The sequence below is a fragment of the Apis laboriosa genome, unplaced genomic scaffold, assembly GCF_014066325.1.
Source record: "Apis laboriosa isolate Shangri-la unplaced genomic scaffold, ASM1406632v1 scaffold74_cov149, whole genome shotgun sequence".
NCBI lineage: Eukaryota > Metazoa > Arthropoda > Insecta > Hymenoptera > Apidae > Apis > Apis laboriosa.
The window spans coordinates 787,844-809,286 of record NW_025224330.1 but is presented as its reverse complement, the minus strand read 5'-3'; the positions used below and the strand labels follow the sequence as shown (position 1 = coordinate 809,286).

General features: G+C 37.9%; 1 protein-coding gene across 1 annotated transcript in view; it reads left to right on the top strand.

The window, feature by feature from the left end:
• The first annotated feature begins 7,071 nt into the window (after positions 1-7,071).
• LOC122719377 (protein groucho-like) overlaps positions 7,072-21,443 on the top strand; it is a 61,861-nt gene continuing 47,489 nt past the window's right edge. The window contains exons 1-2 of the mRNA XM_043945106.1: positions 7,072-7,232; positions 7,334-7,572. Coding sequence (XP_043801041.1) covers positions 7,507-7,572 — 66 coding nt within the window. The 5' untranslated portion in view covers positions 7,072-7,232; positions 7,334-7,506. The remainder of the gene's footprint in view (positions 7,233-7,333; positions 7,573-21,443) is intronic.

Genomic DNA, 21,443 nt, shown 5'->3' with positions numbered 1-21,443 from the left:
AATCATTATTAATATACAAATAATCATATTACAATTGACGTATTGCCAATATGAATATTAATTCTGCATTATTGTCTTTTGAGTTCGCGTAGTTAATAGAAAAGAAACGAGCCACTTCTAAACGCGTAAACGCTTGGTGCACGCGTCAATAGTATGCGTATAATCGCGTACCTCGGATCCGGGCGATCATTCGAGCTAGGCAGTCGGAGCTTTTCAAGCAGTTTTTTGCAGTCGTCGACGGCGTTGCTATGTAGTCGGCAGTTGGTGTCGTCGACGGGCGCGAAGCGTTGCTCGAAGCTCAAGAGCTTTTTCTGCATCGCGCCTTCACGGTATGTAATGTCATTTCTCCTCGCCTCGGTGCCGTGACGAAAACACTCCTCCTGATTTCTCCCGCCGCGTTCCATTCCCCTTCTCTACCTTTTTTTTTAATATCGTACCCGTACCAGGTCTTTTTTATTTTGCACTTACCGCAATGTCGGAGCGACTCTCTGTTAAGAGGTTATACCTTGTGAAAGAACGCGGTTTTTTCGATTTTACCATGTACTATCTGACCGTGTGCATATCGTATATGAAACACGGTCGCGATTATCGTTGTCGCGATGCAACAAAGGATATATAATTAAAACATAATGTAAAAAAACGTATGATAATATATTAAAAACTTATATGTATATTCCTCGTTCTTGTTGCCGCATCCACTTTTTTCACTTTTCTTTGTCCTGTTCACAGGGACGAGAACGTAGGTGAAGCGTGTACGATAAAAAACATTTTCTACGAATCAAAGGAACATTCTTTTTCGTCGCTTTTCTCTTCCCTCCCCCTCCCTTCTCCTTACTTTTCTGCAGTATATATATACACGTTATCGACACACGGCAGAATTATTTTTTACCCTGGTTTTATCGATCGAGTTTTGTTCCGTATGAACGACTTCAGATAGGATTCTAATGATTTTTCATATATCAAATCGGCCAAGCCGAGTCCAAAGATCCCGGGATGATCGTGAAACTTTTCCGTTTAACAGTAGCGTGGTCGGTCTAACCCGTGCGGTTGCGCTGGGTGATAAAACTTTCCGCTTGATCTATTGCCGCTTCGGCAATTAATTCTCGCGCTCGCGGCCAGCTGATATCAGTATGTTCGTGTGTCGGTTATCAGGAAGCGTGGAAATAGTGACGGCCACTGGAAACATCGGATCGCGGGCGTTATAGGTGTTTTCGTGGAAAATCATTTTTTGATCGTTTTCCAAACACACGCCGCACCTATTGCCAATGTATACGTATAAATTCCAAAACTGACCGATCTTCGTTAAAGTTTTTATCTGAACCGCATACATATACGCGAGCTTTCAAAACAGATGAAAAAAAAAGAGAGACTATAAATTAATATAATAAAACTGAATCAACATTAAACTATTCGAAACCAGGACCTTATTATAAAACTAGGTTTGAATAACTTGATCCCTTTATTATTTATGGACGAGATATTTCGCATATTTTTTCATTATTATGGATATATGCGTATAAAACATGTTTCAAAATATTATTAACTTGATTGTTATTCATTCTTAAAACTAAAAAATTAACATTTACATATTTCTTCTATCTTATCATTTCTTTAATTTTTTAGAATATAAATTTATAGAAATGTATCACAAGACAATAGTATACCCAAATTTGATAATATAAAAAAGTTTAAATTCTATCTTAAACACAGCAATATCCTAGTTGTCATAATTAAAAAAAAAATGTTTACTCTTCAAATAGATATAAAAAATTTCCAACAATGAAATTTCTACTCAATTTCACATAACTTATTCTTCAAAAATCCTTATTATTTTATTATAATATTTTTATTATCTTTATTATCTTTTCTAAGATGCATAAATATCATTTCTTCGATCTCTCGGTAGATCGTCATTCAAAACAATATCCAGTTGGCCGCTAATCAAATTTATTTAACCGTCCAAATTACACCGTCCGATCACTCGGCGTCGTCAATTAGTCAAATTGGTCGAATAAATATCATTTCGATTAAAGTTTACCGTGGAGGCCGGAGCCGATGCCAAAATTGGCCCGTTTCATAAACCGACGCTGACAATGATCGGTTTATTCGTCCGCTGATAATTATCCGAGTAACAAAACAGCATCGATTACAAGAGATCGGCCCGTCTCTTATCCGCATTTACTTCGAAAAAGAAGGTGATTCGTTAAGGATATTCGTTGCCGATCAGATATATATATATATACACATATATGTATATACACCTACATATACAATGCAGAGTGACGTAGAGCGAAATGCTTTCGCCGGATATCGAGCGGACATGTACCGGGCGCGTAGCGATTGATGGTCGAGCCAATTGGCAGTCGGGCACTTGGCAAGAATGATGCAATTAACCAATAAACACGTTTTCCAACCGGCCAACTGCACGTACACGGCAGAGAGCAAGCGTACCTACATAGTAGAACAACTCTGCCAGGACACAAGCGTAGCAACCGTCGTGGACGTGGTCGTCGTCGTGGTCGTCGTCGTCGTCGTTGTCAAGAGTCACGTTCCGTGTCTCTACGTCAGACATTCCGCTATTATCTGCCTTCCGTGATCGCATTCCCGCTTTGTCTTCGATCCTGTCGCGATAATTCGACCGACGTACGATTCCCTGAAATCGAACGTTGTGCCTTCCGAATCTAAATAAACCGGTTTGCGTTCACTTCCCATATGTAAGTATCGTGAATAAGCGTGCTACGAGAGTTGATCGAAACGAGACTTTTCATCGTGTTTTTTTGAAATTTAGAAGGATCCCCTAATTAAATATAATATAATATTGAATGTTGTAATATTGTAGGTAATAATGAGAATTCTACAGTCAAAAATAAATATTCTTTTCATATGATTACAATTGTTGAAAATTTTGAGGATTCTTCGAAATAATTTTTGATTGATTTATAAAATTAATTGGGAGGGTAGTTATATCCTGTAACGAGCGAAAATATGTAAAATATATATACGTGTGTTTTTCTTTTTTCTTTCAACAAAATCGATAGATTCGCATGCACGTTGCTGTGTGTTGTGCCGGTAATCGTGTAATCTTTCGATCGTGTTAGAAATTATTACGTATGTACCGTGTAATCGATTCGACGTAACGCCGATCAATTTCGCCCCCGACGAATCGACCGAACAATAGACCGATGTAAATAAATACACCGCGTGAACGGAGGAATTCTGTCGGCATTAATAAACCATGCGTTGACAAACATTCGCGTTAAACAAACTATAAACATCGATGATCCTAAATATTCGTCATTCTCATTGATAAACGCGAATCGGCTGCGTGGCTGTTTAAATAGGGGCGCAAACGAACGAGTACAGAAATCGATTGATTTCGAGATCGGTGCCGTAGCTGAAAAAGGCGAATTTTGAATTTTACAATGTAAATTGATCGTGGCTCGACTTGAAATAATAATTTTAATAATAATAGACAATATTGGTTATTGGAATACATAGACGAAAGAGTACTGTGCTTTTTAAAATATTTTTCAACGATCTAAAAAAATTACGCAAAATGAAATAATATTTACAATTATTTCTTTTTTTTAAAGAATTGAATTGGCCTAATCTTTTGAATAAAAAATTTATGACAGTAGGCCTCTCATAGAAAAATTTTCTTATACAGAGAAAATCTGTTCAGAGAGAGAATTAATTGTAAGAAGTTGAGGAAAAAAGAGGTTTAACAATAAATATTCTAATAATGAAATTTTTACCTCGAATTACACTAATAAATTGATAAATTGATAATATATAATAATAAATAATTGATAAATTGATCATACAATAAATATTAATTTACAAATTGATTATGGTTAGTAAATTTTGTGAAATATAATACGTTTGATTTTAATAAAATTTCTTGCAAATTAAATATATACTTATCCATTAAAATTTTTTGTAAATTTTATTATATCATAAAATTAATCTTTTTTTTTTGTATATTTTTGGTATTTTAAATCTAAATTTAAATTTTAATTATAAATTAAACACATTATATATAAAAAAAACTTCTAATCCGTTATTTTATATTATTTTTATAAAACGTGAGTTATAAAATACAATATCTCAACATTTGTTTTCAAAGTGTTAATATATTTAAATTATACAAAAATGTATAATAAACGAAATACGTTCTAATAGATTCTAAAGGATGGAGAAAAGAATCAAGAGAAGAAAGATCACCAGAGATGGAAGAAGAAAAAGAACAAAATTCGTGTATCGTAACTATGAGTGTAGATCGCGTAGATTCCAGGAAATAAATGCAAGATGGAAGGAAAAAGGAATGAAAAAAGTGGTAGTCGTTAAAATGTTTGGTAAATACGATGAAATGGGAAATGTTTGAGAAAACGTCATCCATTCGTCAAAACCGACATCGTAAAATGCAGCGTTAACTCGGTTTTGTTTGCGAGAGGAGACAACCGGTTTTTACTTGCGATCTGTCACGGACCGTGTTACGTTCGAACATTGAAAACAAGAAAGCGAATAAGAGGTTGAAGAAAAGTGGAAAAAAGCGATTTGCCAGTAATGCAAGGGTGTGATATTCGGACGAAAATATTTTTATCGCAGACTTATCTATTTAAATACGTCGTCAATATGTCAGAAGATAGCGAAGCAAGGAATTTCATATCGAGTGTTCCACTTCGATGACAGGTGATGACAAATATTTCTTTCTAGTGATTCCACTCTGATTTTTAATTAATTATTTTTATTTTCTTTTACAAATTCTTTATATCAATTTGAATCATTGAATCAACCAGTCGTCATGTAACAAAATTTTTATAAGAATTCATCGGATTAATACGTTATTTCCGATGGCTAATCGAAAATTTGATTTCGAAAAATTTTTGATTTTTCTTAATCTAATATGTTTTTTCTGCATTTTTCATTTTTTCTTTATGGTTCTGCGATTTGTAACATCACATCGATTCGAATCATGAAACAAAAATTTTTGTATCTCGTATAGACGAATGATCTCGGTGCTTCAAATACGATTTCACGATCATGAATATTAACGAATTAAAGCAAGATGCGGTTAAATTAATGCGGTTTAATTACACGTTTATTTAATATGCGTTTTTATAATTTTTCATTATGGAAATTGACGTTTAAAAAAATTCTTTTTTTGCACCGATTGTGAAAAAATTAATAAAATTTGATAGAAATATACAATTATAATATCCATATATCGATTAATTCGTTCTAATTTTACCGATTTTTAATTCATTAGTTATGAAAATGCCGTTAAATTACGAAATGAAAAAAAAGTCTGTAACATTAATAAAGAATTTCACATCGAATGTGAAAAAAAAGTAAAATATGAAGAACGGAGATCTTGTTCGGTCGATCTTTTTAAACCCCGTATATTTAAAGCAACGAACAGTAATATTTTACGATTAAAACCGTTGAACGATATTCAATGCGACGAGGCAGCATTCTCGCGCGAAACATTGGCACAGAAACGGTGTACAAAAAAACGGCACCCCCTTGTCCGCACGCTCGTCGCGTAACGATTAGCTCGAATTACAGTCGCTAAAGCACGTTGCTCGGCGCACATTATCCGGCCACGGTGTCATTAGCGGGCCCCGGTAATTTCTTCTTCCATTTGCTCTGGTGTACGTGAAATTTTCGTGACGAACGTGGCTCGCGTGTCACCGCTCGTTAAAAGTATTCGCTCTTCTCGTCTTCCAGCCGAGAAGTCTTTTCTCCCCTTCTTCCCCTTGTATTTCTTTCTCCTGTTAAATAACGATAAGATTAAGCGTCACCAGGCTGAGTGCAGAAAGGGTAAAGTGATAATAATTGTTTGTAGGGAGTTGAAGCGGAAAGGTCGTCGATGGTTACCACCCTATCCAAAGGGGATGAACGTTGAAGCTTGTAACGGGGTGTGCATGAATGTATACACACATATATACACGTTGACTGTAGACACATACTCGAGATGGAGTCACTGGGACGAAAAGAGGCTGGAAGGATGGGAAAGGGCATCGTCGTGGTTGAGGGTAGGATACGAGGAAGACAGGGTGCACAATAAGAGGTTGAGAATGAAACGGTCTGGTGGTGGTGAGATAGCGAGGACGAAAATGAGAGAAACTAAACGAGCGTGACGAGGATGACAGATGAACCAAGAGCAGGCTAAACTCCAATCTGAGAGGTCCGCTACAGAACAGAACGAATGTAAACTAACCGAAAAGTGCGGGGCTATGGTTGAAGATTTTAACGATTATAATGAAACGATGGAAGACAAAGGATTCTAAGAAGAATAAAATAACGTTATGTTTTTTAATAATGATCTCTTGTTATTTAACTTTTTGTTTATGTTATAGAGTTGATAAGAAGTAGAGAAATCATTACGGTCATGTAATTTGATCGCAATCATACTCCCATTTAATTCCTTTCCGATAATTTCACGTTAAATTGAGAATTTTCACGCGCATCCAGACAGAAGGATAATTGTTTGAAAATGATTCGAAGCCTGCAGGTAATTTAATTTAATAAATGCATCGAAGGAATCGCAGTAGCGGCATTCGTTATGAAGCGATCAAATTTGCATGTAATAAAGAGGAAGGTTAACATGGGTTTTCCGGCGCGCGTTAGCGATGTTCATCGTGTCTGGAGTAATAATTTAATACTCGCTCGGCGTAATGCAGCTACAAACTCACCGCAAGATTCACCGCGTGCAAATCTCGTTTTTGTGTAAGTAAAAATGCAAAGCGGATCGCGACGAACGGATTCCCCGTCTAGCTGAAACGTAGCAGAGCCGTTCGTGCCGCGCGCGCAACCGACCAGACCGGACGGAAAAGAGACGAACGAGCTAAGAGGCTGATTGTCGGAGGCACAAGTGTGGGAAAGAGAGGAAACAAACGTGTAGTCGGGAGAGAACGAGTGAGACGGAAAAGACGAGCAAAGGGGAGACCACGTGGTGTCGCGGTAAGCAGTGGGAGGGCGTAGCGGGCGACGGTGCGGGAGAAGGAGAGGGAAGAGCTTCCCCTCGACTCTGCGGTTGATTAGTTGATACCCGTCCGTCGTCGAGGGTAGATCGTTCGAAAGTACGTCTTACGTGTGCGTGCTATCGTGCTATTCGTATCGTACACGTTAAACGATATCGTCGTACATATTTTCTATTTTAATCGTACGTGTGTACTGTACGTCACTTTTTCTTTCGGTGTATATTTATTGTGAAATAGAAATATCAAGTGAGTGGCTACTACAGAAAAAGAACTCGAAGAAAAAGTGACAGTGCTTAGTGTGTGTTCTCGCTTCGACTCTATTTTTTTTATCTTGTGCCTTTTTCCAGTTTCGTTGTTTCTTTTTTCGTTACTGACCAGTGAATAATAGTGCATACTGGCTATGACCTGGGATACCACCGGATATACCTGAGGATAACGGAGACATATCCATTACTCCTGACAGGACTTCGTCGTGACGGGAGGAAGCAACATAACCTCTTCGAGGGCCTCTGACGATAAGATGTACCCTAGTGCCAGTATAAACGCTGCGGCAGCTGTGGCTGTGGCAGCTGCGGCACGGCACCCGGTAAGTGGTTTTATTCCTTTTTCTTGCTTGTCGACCTTTTTTTTTTTCCTTCTTCTCCTCTTACGTACACGCTCGATAGGAATGACTGGCACGACCATCGCGATAAAAATAAAACGGTAAAGGATTTGAAGTATCGAGACATCTCGTATCGAGCTCACGAGTCGATCGTTTGGATTTTCGTGTTTAGTCGCGCTGAATTGTGTGATTCGATCCGACGCTACCGACACAACGAATTTGACGTACACGTGTGAAATCCTATTTCTTATATGAAAAACTAAGTTCAAACAAAATTAATATGTAAATATAAACCAAGTTTACGTGTCGTTTACATAGTGATTAATTCTCGCATTTCTAATTGCTACTTATGCATATATTGAACGATCGTTTTTCCGCGAATCGTCAACGTAACCATATTTTTTTTTTTTTTTTTACTCCAATCGTTTATCGTATACATCTACGTTTCTATTTATCATAGTTTCTATTTATCGGGAAATTATACATAGAGTGACTGGAGGCGATTAACTTGAAACAGTGACCTCGTTACATCTCGCTGTCGATAGTTGGTGATTACTAGCATAAAATAACCGTAAAAATATTTAGATCTATAATCAAATACGATTAATATTCTACTATGTAGTCGTTTCCGCCGACATTATCACCTATGCACTGTGAACGTATCATTGACGTCTCAAATTTCAATGAAAATGATGAAATTAAATTTTCTTAATTAGAATAAAATAGCAATTTAAATGTCGCGAAGAATAAAATTATGAAAATTTTAGTGATAGTAATCCATTGTTGGACGATTATTTTTTCCATTTTTTTTTTTTTGATTTTATCAATTCTTTACGTTATCCTTCTCACAATTCATCGTCTTGTTTCGCCACAGATATCGAACAATCATCGCGTATTCTTGCCCATTTGAAAATCCTTTCAATTGTATACGCGCACTTTCGATAAGTATCGAGCTTCTACCTATGCTAATTCGAGATACCGATATATCGACCGGTATATGGATACCGGAGCCATAGACTTTCTCTACTGTCAGATGGATTCCATGGCCCTACCCCTCACTATTCCTCTCTGCACTAGCGTTACTCAAACGGAATAAAAAAGACAGACCTGGAAAGTACTGTCAGGACGTTTTTTTTTTTTTTTACAGCCGGACGAACGGTTGCGACGGCAGGCGACTCGCGCGCGCGAATACCCGCTCCGCCAGACGGACTCTTTCGGATCGTTAGTCGAATGAATCCGGTCCCGTATTTATTTTCTCTCGATAGTTTACCCACGTTCTGCACCCATCACCCTCTCCACTCTCGCCCATCCCTCCATCGCTACCTCCATCACTCTCTTCCTGCAAAGTACACACGCAGCAGAAACTCCGACGCGCGCGCGAGACAGAGTTTGCTCACGCGTCTGTGCGCTAAATACCTATACGCTCTCTTGTGTATAAATACGTGTCCGATGAAATTGACACGAACCTAATTTTTTTTCCTTCCCCTCTCCGCTCAGTTTTTCGGAGTTTTAGTCGGACTCGCTCCGAATTTACCATTTGTGCAGGGGCGTGCGCGCTCGTTCATTCGTTCACGAGGCTTCGTGCCTTGTGTGTTTGCGTTTCGCAGCATGGACGCGCGAGTGTACAGACGGACAGACGGACAGTGGCGTAGAAACGGTCGAAAAACGAACGAACGAACGAACGAACGACTGAACGAGCGGAATAGTGGGGAAAAGAGATCGTGAACGAGAGGGGTCGCCGACGGAATAATATTTGGCCGGCGTGCAAATTTCCATTCGGCCGTAAACAGGCCGCGAGCCGAGGCGGAAAAGCTCGTCGGGAACACGACGAAAATAAATGTGTGTATCGTGACCGCCGCCGGCCAATATCCGCAATTACATTATGCTTGCTATACCGTGGTACCGACGTATCGACAATTACCGACCGAGTAAACGGCGGGAGAGAAAGAAAGAGAAAAAAAAAGAGAGAAAGAGGAAGGAAGTAAATCCCGGATAAGAAGGGATGCCTCTGTCGCGCGGAATCATTTGAAATTGCTGGAACATTTCCAATATGGTATATCGAAAGTAGAGCAGATTTGCTCGCTTTAAAAGGCTGGTTTAGACGATCCATTTTTATTCCATGTTGTAGTGCACAATTGATGTTTTATTGTTGTTGTTTTCCTCCATCGTTTCTATTAATGATAAATGACACGTTCGATGTAGTCATTGGATTAAATAAAAATAATCGAATTCTATATATTCTCTATATACTATAATTCTATATTCTATAATTCTATATAGTTGATAATGACAGTAATATTACAAACAGATAAGGAATTCTTTTGTATATTTCGTTATGTATGTAGCATATCGTTTTTAAAAATCATAATTCCTGTATGAAATTCACGACAAACAATATATAAATATTATACGTGAAATGGTATATGATAAATATGGATCGGATTATATCAAATTGTACGGCGGTGCGAATGATCTGCGGATGTGGTGTTGATGACTAGTATTTGAGGGCGAAAGCATCGGATGTTTCTGTTAGGGTATCGGTTGCGATTGAGAAACGATTCTAAGAATTCAATGTGGAAATTGGAATGCATGATGCCATGTGAAGATTGAATGCACGATGAGTTGTGTGTTGTGCATGTGAAATCTTTAAGAAAGCGATATGATTAAAGAAAGAGAGAGACAGAGAAAGAGAGAGAAAGAATCATCAATCAGATTAGAATCGTAGAATCGTAGAGTTTTGAATATTGAACGAACGTCACAAGAATCTAATAGCTGTAAAAAAAAAATATTTACACATAATCATTTTTAAATTTAAAAAGATAAAAATTTGAAATATTCGACACATTTTTTTCAAATTAAAATTCTTACAATTAAAATTTATATAACATATATAAATATACGTATCACAAATAACGTTGCCACGAATGCCAAATAATTTGTGTATCAATCTGTATAGCGTAAAACCTGTTCTCTATTATCCGATCGTAAACGATTCTGTGTTTAACCGTACGTACCATCGGTAAGTCGATGGAAATCGGTTATTCCCGTTTTATCGCCGTTTACAGGTTTCTGTAATCGATACGAGTCCCTTTTTTACAAAGAATCTGCCTCGAGGACGCGCGGTCATTGCGTATCTCGAAGACGTTGCATTGTCCGTTTCACCTCAATCGACCGTGTCGTAGCATTTCACATTTTAATCCGGTAATCCTATTAACATCGTAGGATCGTAAAATTTTAGCTCCGTTCCTGTGTACACGGCGAGGTTATAATTTACAAAGAGGACGAGTTGATTGTTGACAAGTGCCTGCAATGTAAACACAGGTGCAGATCTTGAAAGAGAAGAAGAGGGAGGAGGGGAAGAGAGAAAAAAAAAATGGTTACCTGAGTCGCGATCGGCATCGACACGGGCATGTTTGCCTACCATTGTCGGCTTCGATTGTTTGACTGACTCGTTATTGGAGTTCCTTCTACTTTTATCGATCGTTCACAGTTTCGAAAAATATTTCTTTTTTTTTTTTTTCGGTAAATGTGATTCGTTTCGGTGTTTCGCAAAATTCATTCCTTTTCAAAAGAAGAAATTTGAATCGGAGATAATTGGTTTGAAACGTAAAGTTTAGTTGCAACGTTTGGCTATTCGAATGACGAAGATAATCAATTTTGTTATTTACAATTCTTCTAGAATTTAGATAAATATTTAAATAAGCTGAATTTTTAATGGTTAATTCAGAAGTAATATAATATCTTACCAATACATATATTTTTTAATATCTCTGTAATAGGATATTAAGTTGAAATTGAACTTTATGTCAATAATGATTTTTTCGATCCATCAAAATTTATTTAAATTCTAAACCATATTATACATCCAATATCCACATTTCATTCTACGCTCATCTTAACAAAATGAAGATCCATATTCCATATATTTTATTCTTCCTGGAACACGTCCACTCAAATTACTTCGTAATCTCACATCGATGAATTCAGCAAAGCTCGAAATTGCCCCGTCCACCGATCTCCAGCCGCGTGAAAAACCTATCGCCTTATCAACGATTAAAAAAAAAAAAAAAAAAGAAGAAAAGAAAAGAAAGAAAGAACAAGAAGACTCGTTTCGATCGAAACGTCGGTACATTTAAAAACGCGGATCAAATTAAATCCCGCACGATAATGGAATCGTGGAAGCTTTCCCGTCTTATAATTATTATATGGCGATATACGTGAGAACAATTGGTCGCGTCGTGTAATTGTCGTCTGGCTGGTCGTGTGGAGACGAAAGAGAGGAGAAAAAAAAAAAAAAAAAAAAAAAAGAAAAAGAAAAAAACAGAAAAAAGAAAAAAGAGGGGAAAAGCACGCGCGGATATATAAGTGCGGAAGTGGGGAAGGAGGAGGGAAGAGGCGCGAAGAGGCCAGAAGAGGATGAGGGGAGGGGGATTGGGAGGCGGGTGGAAGGGATATATTCAGCGGGATCAGGGCGAAATTGAAATCGAGACGAGCGGAACGACGATGGCGGTGGAGATACGGCGGGGAGGGGGGAAGAGCGGGGGGGGAAGAGCGGGGAATGAAGGGATTCGAAGTTGCGATTGCACGAAATTCGCGGTTCGCACGGTAGCGAGCTTCCGCAGAGACCGCAATATGCATTGGTAATTACACGGGATGAATTACACCGCGGAATGAGCGAAGCGTGTTACGTGTAATTGGCGCGCATTATAAATCTCGCGACGAGCGAATAGCTCGCCACCTTCATTCCGTGTGGGGATCCGACGGGTGATATCACGTTGTCACGGGGCGGGGCGGGGCGGATGGCGGCCGTTCTTTTTTTTAAGGGGGGAGGGGGGAGGGCGGTGTCGATTTTTGCCTGCCGAGAATCCTTTCGCGATAATTTATCGTCGCGTTAGTCGCGTTATATTGCAACGAGGAGGGAGTGAAAACGGGAGGTAGATGGGGATAATTTAGGGCCGCGCTTCAGGCCGGTGTTCAAACGATTTCTCATACGATTTTCGAATGTTCGTGAAGAAAATTAGACAGGATGATTTGTTTCGTAAATTGATTACGATCCCCCTCAAGTGTCCCGTTCCATGTCCGTCCGGTATATATAAGTGTAATTTAATTTGTTTTAAATCACGGGAACGATTTAATCTTCCCGATAATGGGTTGAAGCGTTGACGTACAATTCGAGCGTTATCGTTATAAATGTTTCGATTAGCGTCGAAAAGTGTTGAAGAAATAAAAGAACATAAATGCCGTTTCGTTTGATGATGTATAAAGATATACGGACACGTTCGAGAGAATCGTCATAGATGTGTTAACATCTTTTCGGGAATTTATGTAAATACGCGTAAATATTTTTTCAATTTATCTTTTTTAGTTAGAATGAACCGTGTAAACGTAACTATTAACACGATTCATGAACTATCATTCATACCACGTAATGTAGTGTTGCGGAATAATTTAGCAAATTAACGATTTCCCGAATTCGAGTTTCTCCGATTCGCTTATATACAATCTAAATAAAATTTATCTATAAATTTCTTTAAATTATTTACACGCTATTCTTTTTCTACCCAATTTTATCCTTTACCCAAATTTCGCGAAAATATTATATTTTCAAGAAACGCATCGTCGAGATTTCCGTTCCTTCAGGATCCTCCAGGGGTGAATCCTCTTCATCCCGTTTCCCCGGTACTTAAACGCGACGTATTCAAACAAGCTCGGCGGGCTCGAAGGCGCTAAAAGCCTTTCGTGAATTACTAATTTGCATGGAACGTAAACGACCGAACGGAATCTCGCGTCGTTAGTCAACGTAGCAAGTTTATCGCGGTCGTGAAAGCAAAGGCTGAAAGGATAGAGAAAGGGGGCGGTTGAGAGAAAGAGAGAGAGAGAGAGAGGGAGATACTGTATATACCGTTGGCCTGCTCTTTGGACACCGCCCTGACTCTTTCTCGAAGCCGAAGAGTTACACCTTTCTTCTGGCACTCGCATCGTGACTCATTTGAGCGGCCTGGTACTTGACCGAGTTGACACAGGCGGTGTTATTGGCACTCTGGAGGGCCGCCAGGGTTGTTTACGTACAAGCTGTACAAATATTATTTCCGGACAAACTGGCTCGCCGATCATTACGAAACTCCAGGCGGAAAGTTTTAACAGCCGAGCGTACCTCCCTCCCTCCCTCCTTCCACCTCCTCCTCTTCCTCCTCCTCCGCCTCTCTCCCCTCCCCCACCCTTCTCTCTGCGCACCGCCGTCGTTCCGTTCTCCAGACGATACTTTAAACTTCTAGACGGGGATCGATCGTTAGGATCCTTTCTCCCCCTCCTTCCCTCCCTCGCAGTGTTTCCGGGACGACTAATACTTGAACCCTTGCCACTCGAGAATTTCGAGCCGCGGCGACGGCCGAGAAACGTTTGCGGTTGGCCAATCGGCGGGGACGAACCACGGATTTCTCTAGTTTTTTTTCGTCCTGACGTTCGATCCTGTAAAATTGAGGGGAGAATGAGTCCATTTGTAATTTGTAACTTCCAGAGAGAATTTGAGAAAAAGAAAAAAGAAAAAAAAAGTGCTTGTAAAATTGTTACTTTGTGTTTTTGAAGAGAGAGAAAAAAAATATTAATTCTATAATTGGCGGTTATTGAGATTTTATATATATCGTTATTTCAATTTTTGTTGAAGTTGCCTTCGATATTCAGAGGAGGAACAGATGGGGATCAGGTGTTTTTATTGCACATTCGTATCTATACGTAATTATAAAGATGAAAATAAATAGATGATTTTCTGCACGAGTGAAATAATTTTCAAATTGCGTTAAATTTAAAATTGAACGATCAAAGTAAATAAATAATAAATGTGTTGCACGAAACAATTAGGTAATCCCTATACAAACAATTTTATCTATTTATCGAAAAATTCTTTAATTATCCCGTAAGACAAATAATTAATATAAATATTATTACGTTAAACAAGATAAATCTTTCGTCCTTGACACTTAGCTAAATATTAGACGCTAAATTTTTGAAGATACTCCCATTCTGTGTCGCTTTATCATGAACCGTATCTTATTTGATCGTAGATAACAAATTACACGAATTAAGAATACCCTTAAAGATTTCGTTGAGACAAACAACCGATCATCGTATATATCTGATCGCGTAGAATTTCAATTCGAGAAAAAGAAAAAAAAAAAAAATATCACTGCTACGACTACGTGTCTCAAAAATCTCGAAACCAATTTTTCTTTCAAAAATTCCGTCAAATATTCAAGACTAAACCTCTCCCCATTTTTCAACTTACAATCGCTCGCGTCTTACGTAAGTCACGGTTTCCACGAAGAGAGAGAGAGAGAGGGAGAGAGAAAGAGATGATTTCGGTTGAAATATCACGAGAATCTGTGTGTCGTTCTCGCCGATATTGTCCCGAATAAATCAAATCCGGGCCGGAAATGTCTTTATCGACGCGGAGCGCGATGCGTCGTAAACGCGAAGGAATATATACAAGAAAATCGTACATATATATATATACGCGATATCTGGTACGGATTTGTCTAAAAATTTCCAGAGAAATGACGCAGATCCTCGGTGAAACTCGGCCACAGAAATATCTTAAGGGGAGGAGGAGGGATTTGAAAAGGCGCGTCTCGAATCGTGAATCGTGGAACAGTGACTTCGAATATTCGATGGGAAAAAAAGTCGAGCGAGAGCAATTGCGCGTTTATTACGCGATATCTCGACGCGAATTCGTTCCTCTGCAAATAACTCGTAGCACGCCTGTCTTTAAGATTCCGTGTGGACGGTCGCCGTTTACGTATTACATCCGCGAATATCTCGAGTAGGCCACTTTTCGTAAGTTTTCTCGCGTACTCGGGAGGAAAGTATCGATTACGAATTATCGCGTTACTTGTTGGTATGCGTGTATGTATGTATGACGTCACCCTTTCTTACGATCTTTAAATGTAAATAAACTTGAATAAAATATCGAGGTTTTTTTTTTTCTTCTTCTTCTTTATGATTTTAACCTATCGATCCGCAATATATTTTTTAAAATATTATGCGGTGAGTCTTCGGTAAAAAAAAATAATATTTATTCACCGCGATAGAATAAATATTGATATTATCGAATAAATAAATGTTAATATTATTCCATAACGACGAAAAAATATTAATAATCGAATTTGAGCTTCTCCCAAATTGGATATTTCATATAAAAATTTATTTAAAAAACTTCTGAATTACTTAAATTGTTTTTAAAAAAATATCTAATAAAATTATTCAATATCGATCTTTGATGGTTTAGCGAATGATAGTTTAAAAAAAAAAAAAATGTGTGACACGAGAGTCTTCTAGATTTCCAGAACTTAGGATCTCAAGGATTAAACGTGAGCACAGATATTATATCCGACTGCTTCGTTAGAAAAGAAATAATGATCTTTGATCGCGATGAATCATCATAAAAAAAAGAAAAAAAAAGAAAAAAGAAATGATTCATCGTTATAATAAATGTTTGCGTCAACTTATATCGCGCATTCTTTCCCTCTAATTAAATTCGTTAGTGAGTTTAATTAAATTTATTTGCGCTAAGCGTAATGCGACGAGCTAACCGGCGCACGATTCAAAAATTCATTGTTAATCGGTGGTTGCGGTGCCACGTTCACGTAGACAGGTCCACCGAGAAATCGGGCAGCGTACAAATCCCTTGGCTGTAATTGTTGCAAAATATACAAACAGGCTGCGTTATCCCGTAGAATGGTTGCATTATCATACCAATTCCGCACGGTAGCATCCGTATCCCGATAAAAAGGGACAACGTTTTATCTCTCCGTTGTACGATACGAATTTAATCGATTAAGGGGATATTCTGGTCTGATAATTTCGAAATTGGTTTTTTGAAAATTTTTAAAAAGAAAGAAGATAAGGATTTGTCGTATCGTTATTTTAATCTTCTCTCCATGCGTGTTATCTTTTGTGTCGAAAATTCTTTTCAAATTTGAATAATTATTTAGAATAAGATTTTAAAATTCCATTCCTTGCACAAAATTGATATTTTTTTCTTTCAAGCATAAATAATATTGCAGCATAGAGCATCTACGTAATCTTGTAAGTTTTTTTTTTCCTCTTCGAAGGATACACGTACGTACATAATGTGCATAGACGATACGCGTGTCCCCCTTATGTGTTCAATAACAGCCCTGTTGAAAAGCGAGACTGATGTGCAGTTTTTTTTTTACGCCAATTAATCGTATCGTTGGAACAGCCATTCGACGCAATCATCGGCTGAAGCTTCACAAATCGGTATATTAAGAGCGTGAATCGGAAAATAACGTAACCGAGTCACGGTAAATTACGCCGTGGCGCGCAATCTTAGGGTCAGTCATTAGTTTATTGCGGTGCACGTTCGCTGAGGTTACCGCGATTAAGGCGACGATTTAATCAATTCCCCTCGACGACCCCTCGACCCGGTTCACTCGTCGAAGAAATCGTTGTCGGAACGATGTTTCCACGGGTTGGGAAAAATTATGCAACTATGTGTATATGCGCAATGTATATTCACACTGCGAAGATAATTTTTTATACGTTCGGTGTTATGCGGCGTCGTCAATGGTCGTCATGATAGAATGATAGAAAGAAGTGAAATTTTCATTGCACGAAAAGAAATGAAAATTGCATTAAAGAAAATCTCTAATACAATATGGAATCGTATCGAATAAATGTAGATTTTTTTTTTGATTACATCGTAACGAAGTTTAGACTAAATTACAATCGTAATTTTAATCTCTAGATTAAATTATAAAATATACGTATATATTTCGATTTTACAATAACTTTCATATTACTATATTTACTAAAAAAAATTCTAAGAGTTTAAATAATGCTCATTTCCAGTTTTAACAAAACATTTCTCTTCAAATTATTATTTCAAATTTAGTAACAAATTCGATGATGAGTATCTTTATTTTTTCCATCAATTTTGGTGAAAAATGTTTATAATTGTAAGATCTCCTTTCTTTATTTTCTTCCTATTCAATTCGATCGAAGATGTTTTGCTACACTTTCAAACGTGTCCGGTCCACAGTCTCTGTGCCAGAAAACGGAGAAGAAACCGCATTGTTGGCGCGATAATACGGACTAATTTGTAAGGGGCAGCGAAACGTTGGAATCAAGGAGGACCATTGTCACCGGAGTCCTTGGTCGAACATGTCGAACAAAGCCTCCTCCGACTGGAGGTCCTTAAGATCGCCTCATTGTTCATAGACCGTGAGTCCTCTTCCACGCTCCATGGAAGCGGCCGTTTAGTTAGAAATTGCCGATATTATGCGCCCGACACTTCTTCCTTTGCGAGGTCACAACAGCGGCCAACAATAAGGGAAAAAGGAAAGAAGGAGAAAAAAAAAAAAAAAAGAAAAGAGAAGGAAAAAAATCTTGGCCATTGTTTGCCGGCCACTGTATCTAAATATTTGTCGACGACAGGCTTTATAGAACAATCGACGAACGAAATTAATTGTCAGTTGCCGGCTAATGAACGCTCTCGCCTCGAAATTGGGTGTCGCTGATAATTTCTTTAATTATCTTATCTCGGTTTCATTCGAAGCGCATACGTGCGCATACGATTTCCTATTTTAAGGAATCTTTTTAGATCCTCTTTTAGAGCATCGATTTTTAAGTATTTATAATTGGGGGATTACATAAGACGACACGACGATAATCGAGAAAAATTCGTCAAAAATTTATGTAATATAAGTGTTCGTTTTTTTTTTTTAGAGAGATAAAAGATAGAAGTAGGCGTGTGTTTATATACTTTTTATTGAGCTGATATCAATGATTATCTGACAAATATACGTGTACGTTTAATAGGCTAATGCGTTTACATTAGTTTATCTTATTTTAAGATACGATTTCTTTGTTTTAATTTATACATATCGTATCGTTCTCACGCACGGCCGATTTAATTGATCAAGTATGTATAGATATTTAATTGGAGTTTATAGGAATGCACGTTTAAACGTGCGTGATTTGTACAACGTTTCTCTAAAAATTTTCCTTGGCGAAATAAAAATTACCGTGGTTAATTCGTAGAAATAATCTCGTGAGATAAATTTTTCAATTCCATGAATTTGTTAATACGCGTTGAATAACTATCGCTGTTATTATAATCGCTTGCGAATTCTAGAGAAATATAGATTATTTCGTTATTATTATCGTTCTAAAGTGACACAAATATATATATTGTGAAACTTACTTACTCAATGAAATGAATATTATCTTTTTATCAATATTTTTTTTTCTTTTTTTACTTTTTTTAATTTTTTAAATCATGAAAAATTGAGATAAAAATATTTTAAGAGAAATTTATTCACATTCGCTTTTCGTATCGAAAAAAAAATAAATAAAATAGATAAGATACATTTGTAAGTTTTCTATTATGTTATTTGCAATACATGTCAAAGATTCTGTTGTCGATAATTTCTCATCTCGGAACATTGTTGTTTCGCTTTCATGCCTTGTCATGCAACCGTTTTTACATTTTGTGGCTAACTGTGTATAATCGTTCCACAATTATCGCTGTTCACACTCATCCTCTCATTTATCATTTGCGTATCCCACGCGCGCCCGTTTGCGATGTTTGTACGTTTATTTTAAACTCTAACACGCGTAGAAAAAAAGATATATAATTCATTAATTTTTCAAACTTGGACTTTTTTATTTCGAAAATTTTTGTATTTCAAAATTTGAATTTTTTACTTCTTAGATAATTTTTAATTTTTTATTTCAAAAATCTCTTTTGGAACTGAAGAAAATTAAACGAAACAACGAGCTGAAATTTCGAGAAACAATTTTTTTTATATTTTATACATAATCTCATCAACAAAATTATTCTAATCAAATATAATTTATATGAACTATAATTTGTCCGTATTATTGGTGCCCCATATAAATTATAAATTATATTAATAAAAAAATATTCGTCGTGAATTGGAGTCATATATATATAAAGTGCAGTCATAATCAGCATAATTGTCATTCATTAATCGATTATTATTTTCTATGGGACATAACCTAATTTTTAACCATATTTTTGTTAAACAAAAAAAAATGGCCGTTCCCACGATAAAAATATAAAACAAAAAGAAGAAAAAAATACAAAATATACACAACCAATTCTGCATTGCGTGTAAAAATAACGATGAAATTCCCTTCCTCGTGGTCTATCGAATCAGAAATCGAGACCCGGGTCCTGTTCATGGTATAATTAAGGAAGAAACTGGAAGTTTTAAGCAAGCCGGTGAGTAGGTGAGAACAACAGGGTTGCGCCGTGAATAGCTGCTTTCCCCCCGTCGAATTTCCTGCACCAGCCGGTGTGGATTATTGCGAGGGGACGGAATCGACTACGAAATTGAAGGGCTCCGGGCAATTTGGGACGGTCCGCCCTAAAACTGCCGTCAATTTCCGCGTTAATGGCCGAATTCGGGAAATGGTACTTGGACCCTCGTCATCATTAAAATGCCTTCATACGAGTTTCATGCTCGGCCCTTGCACACTCTTGGACATAGCCAGACCGGAAAGACAGCCGCGGGTCTGTTACAAGACGGCCTCGGCTCTCTTCGACGCGTATCGATTACTTATTTCGAATCTCGAGTCCTGATTACAAATTAAAATCGTGGCTAGCATTTAACATGAGGACCGGCGGGAGTACTTAGCAAAGCGTGGCCTTTCTAAACGATACTCCGCGACGACTACGTGTTCGAACTCTTAAAAAGTTCAGAAATGCTTAATCGCGAATACGCTGCGATACGCGATCGTCATACGTCGTCATTATATATATATATTTACCATCGTTTTTCACCTGATTGTCCGCTTCTATTGCGTGTATGTATGTGTACAGTATAGAGAAAAAGAAGAGAGAGAAAGAACGTATATATGTGTGGAAAAAAATTGACGCGAATCGATGATCGCGTTTCACGCGTCGTCGAATCCTTTTTCTTAATGCAATTCTCATACTACTCTGGTGCGCGTTGATTCGCGGTTTTATGCTCTCGCTGGGCTAAACGAGCGCAATCGAAGCCAACGAGAACACTCGAGTCTCTGTGTGCAATCAGCAATACGAGGGGATGGAGGAATGTTTTTACCGGGTCGCGAAAAAAATTCGATTGCGCCTCGATATATATATATATATATATATATATATATATATATATATACATGCACATGTACACACCGATTTGCGTTGTCATGTGTAACATTTCATGCTCGCATAAATATATGTGTATATATACGTATATATGTATATGATACACATATATATATATATATATATATATATATATAATATGTGCACATATAAAGAACACATCGTGAGACAATTCTAGTCACATGGGTTGTATGCGCGCGCATACGTTGGCATACGCGAGAGCGCGGAAACGCACGCACGCACGCGCTATGCCCTGTGTACATTGTTCGCAATAATGAGGAGTTTGCACAGACCGGGATCCCGACGTTCTTCAAACAAGGAGAGCAAGAACAAACAGCCCTATATGGACGGATGGACAAACACACTCAGCCACGAATCACACACCGCGCCAGCAGGCTGGGCGACATGCGTATTGCGTGCTTATGTACGAGAGCTAAGCCTGTGAGCCGCGTCGCGTATATACACACGCGCACCCGTTCACGGAACGCTCACGAACGAAGCCTCTTCACCACTCCCACCACGGAAACTATCGACCATCACCCTCGCTCAACAAGCACCATAAGCGATATGGTGGCTAATATTTGCCGGGCTAAGCACACAAATACAATACAGTACTGTTTACCTACTGCCAGTGGTGCTCAACCGTTTTGATCGATGCTGCGATACCGACAGGTCCCGTTTGTAA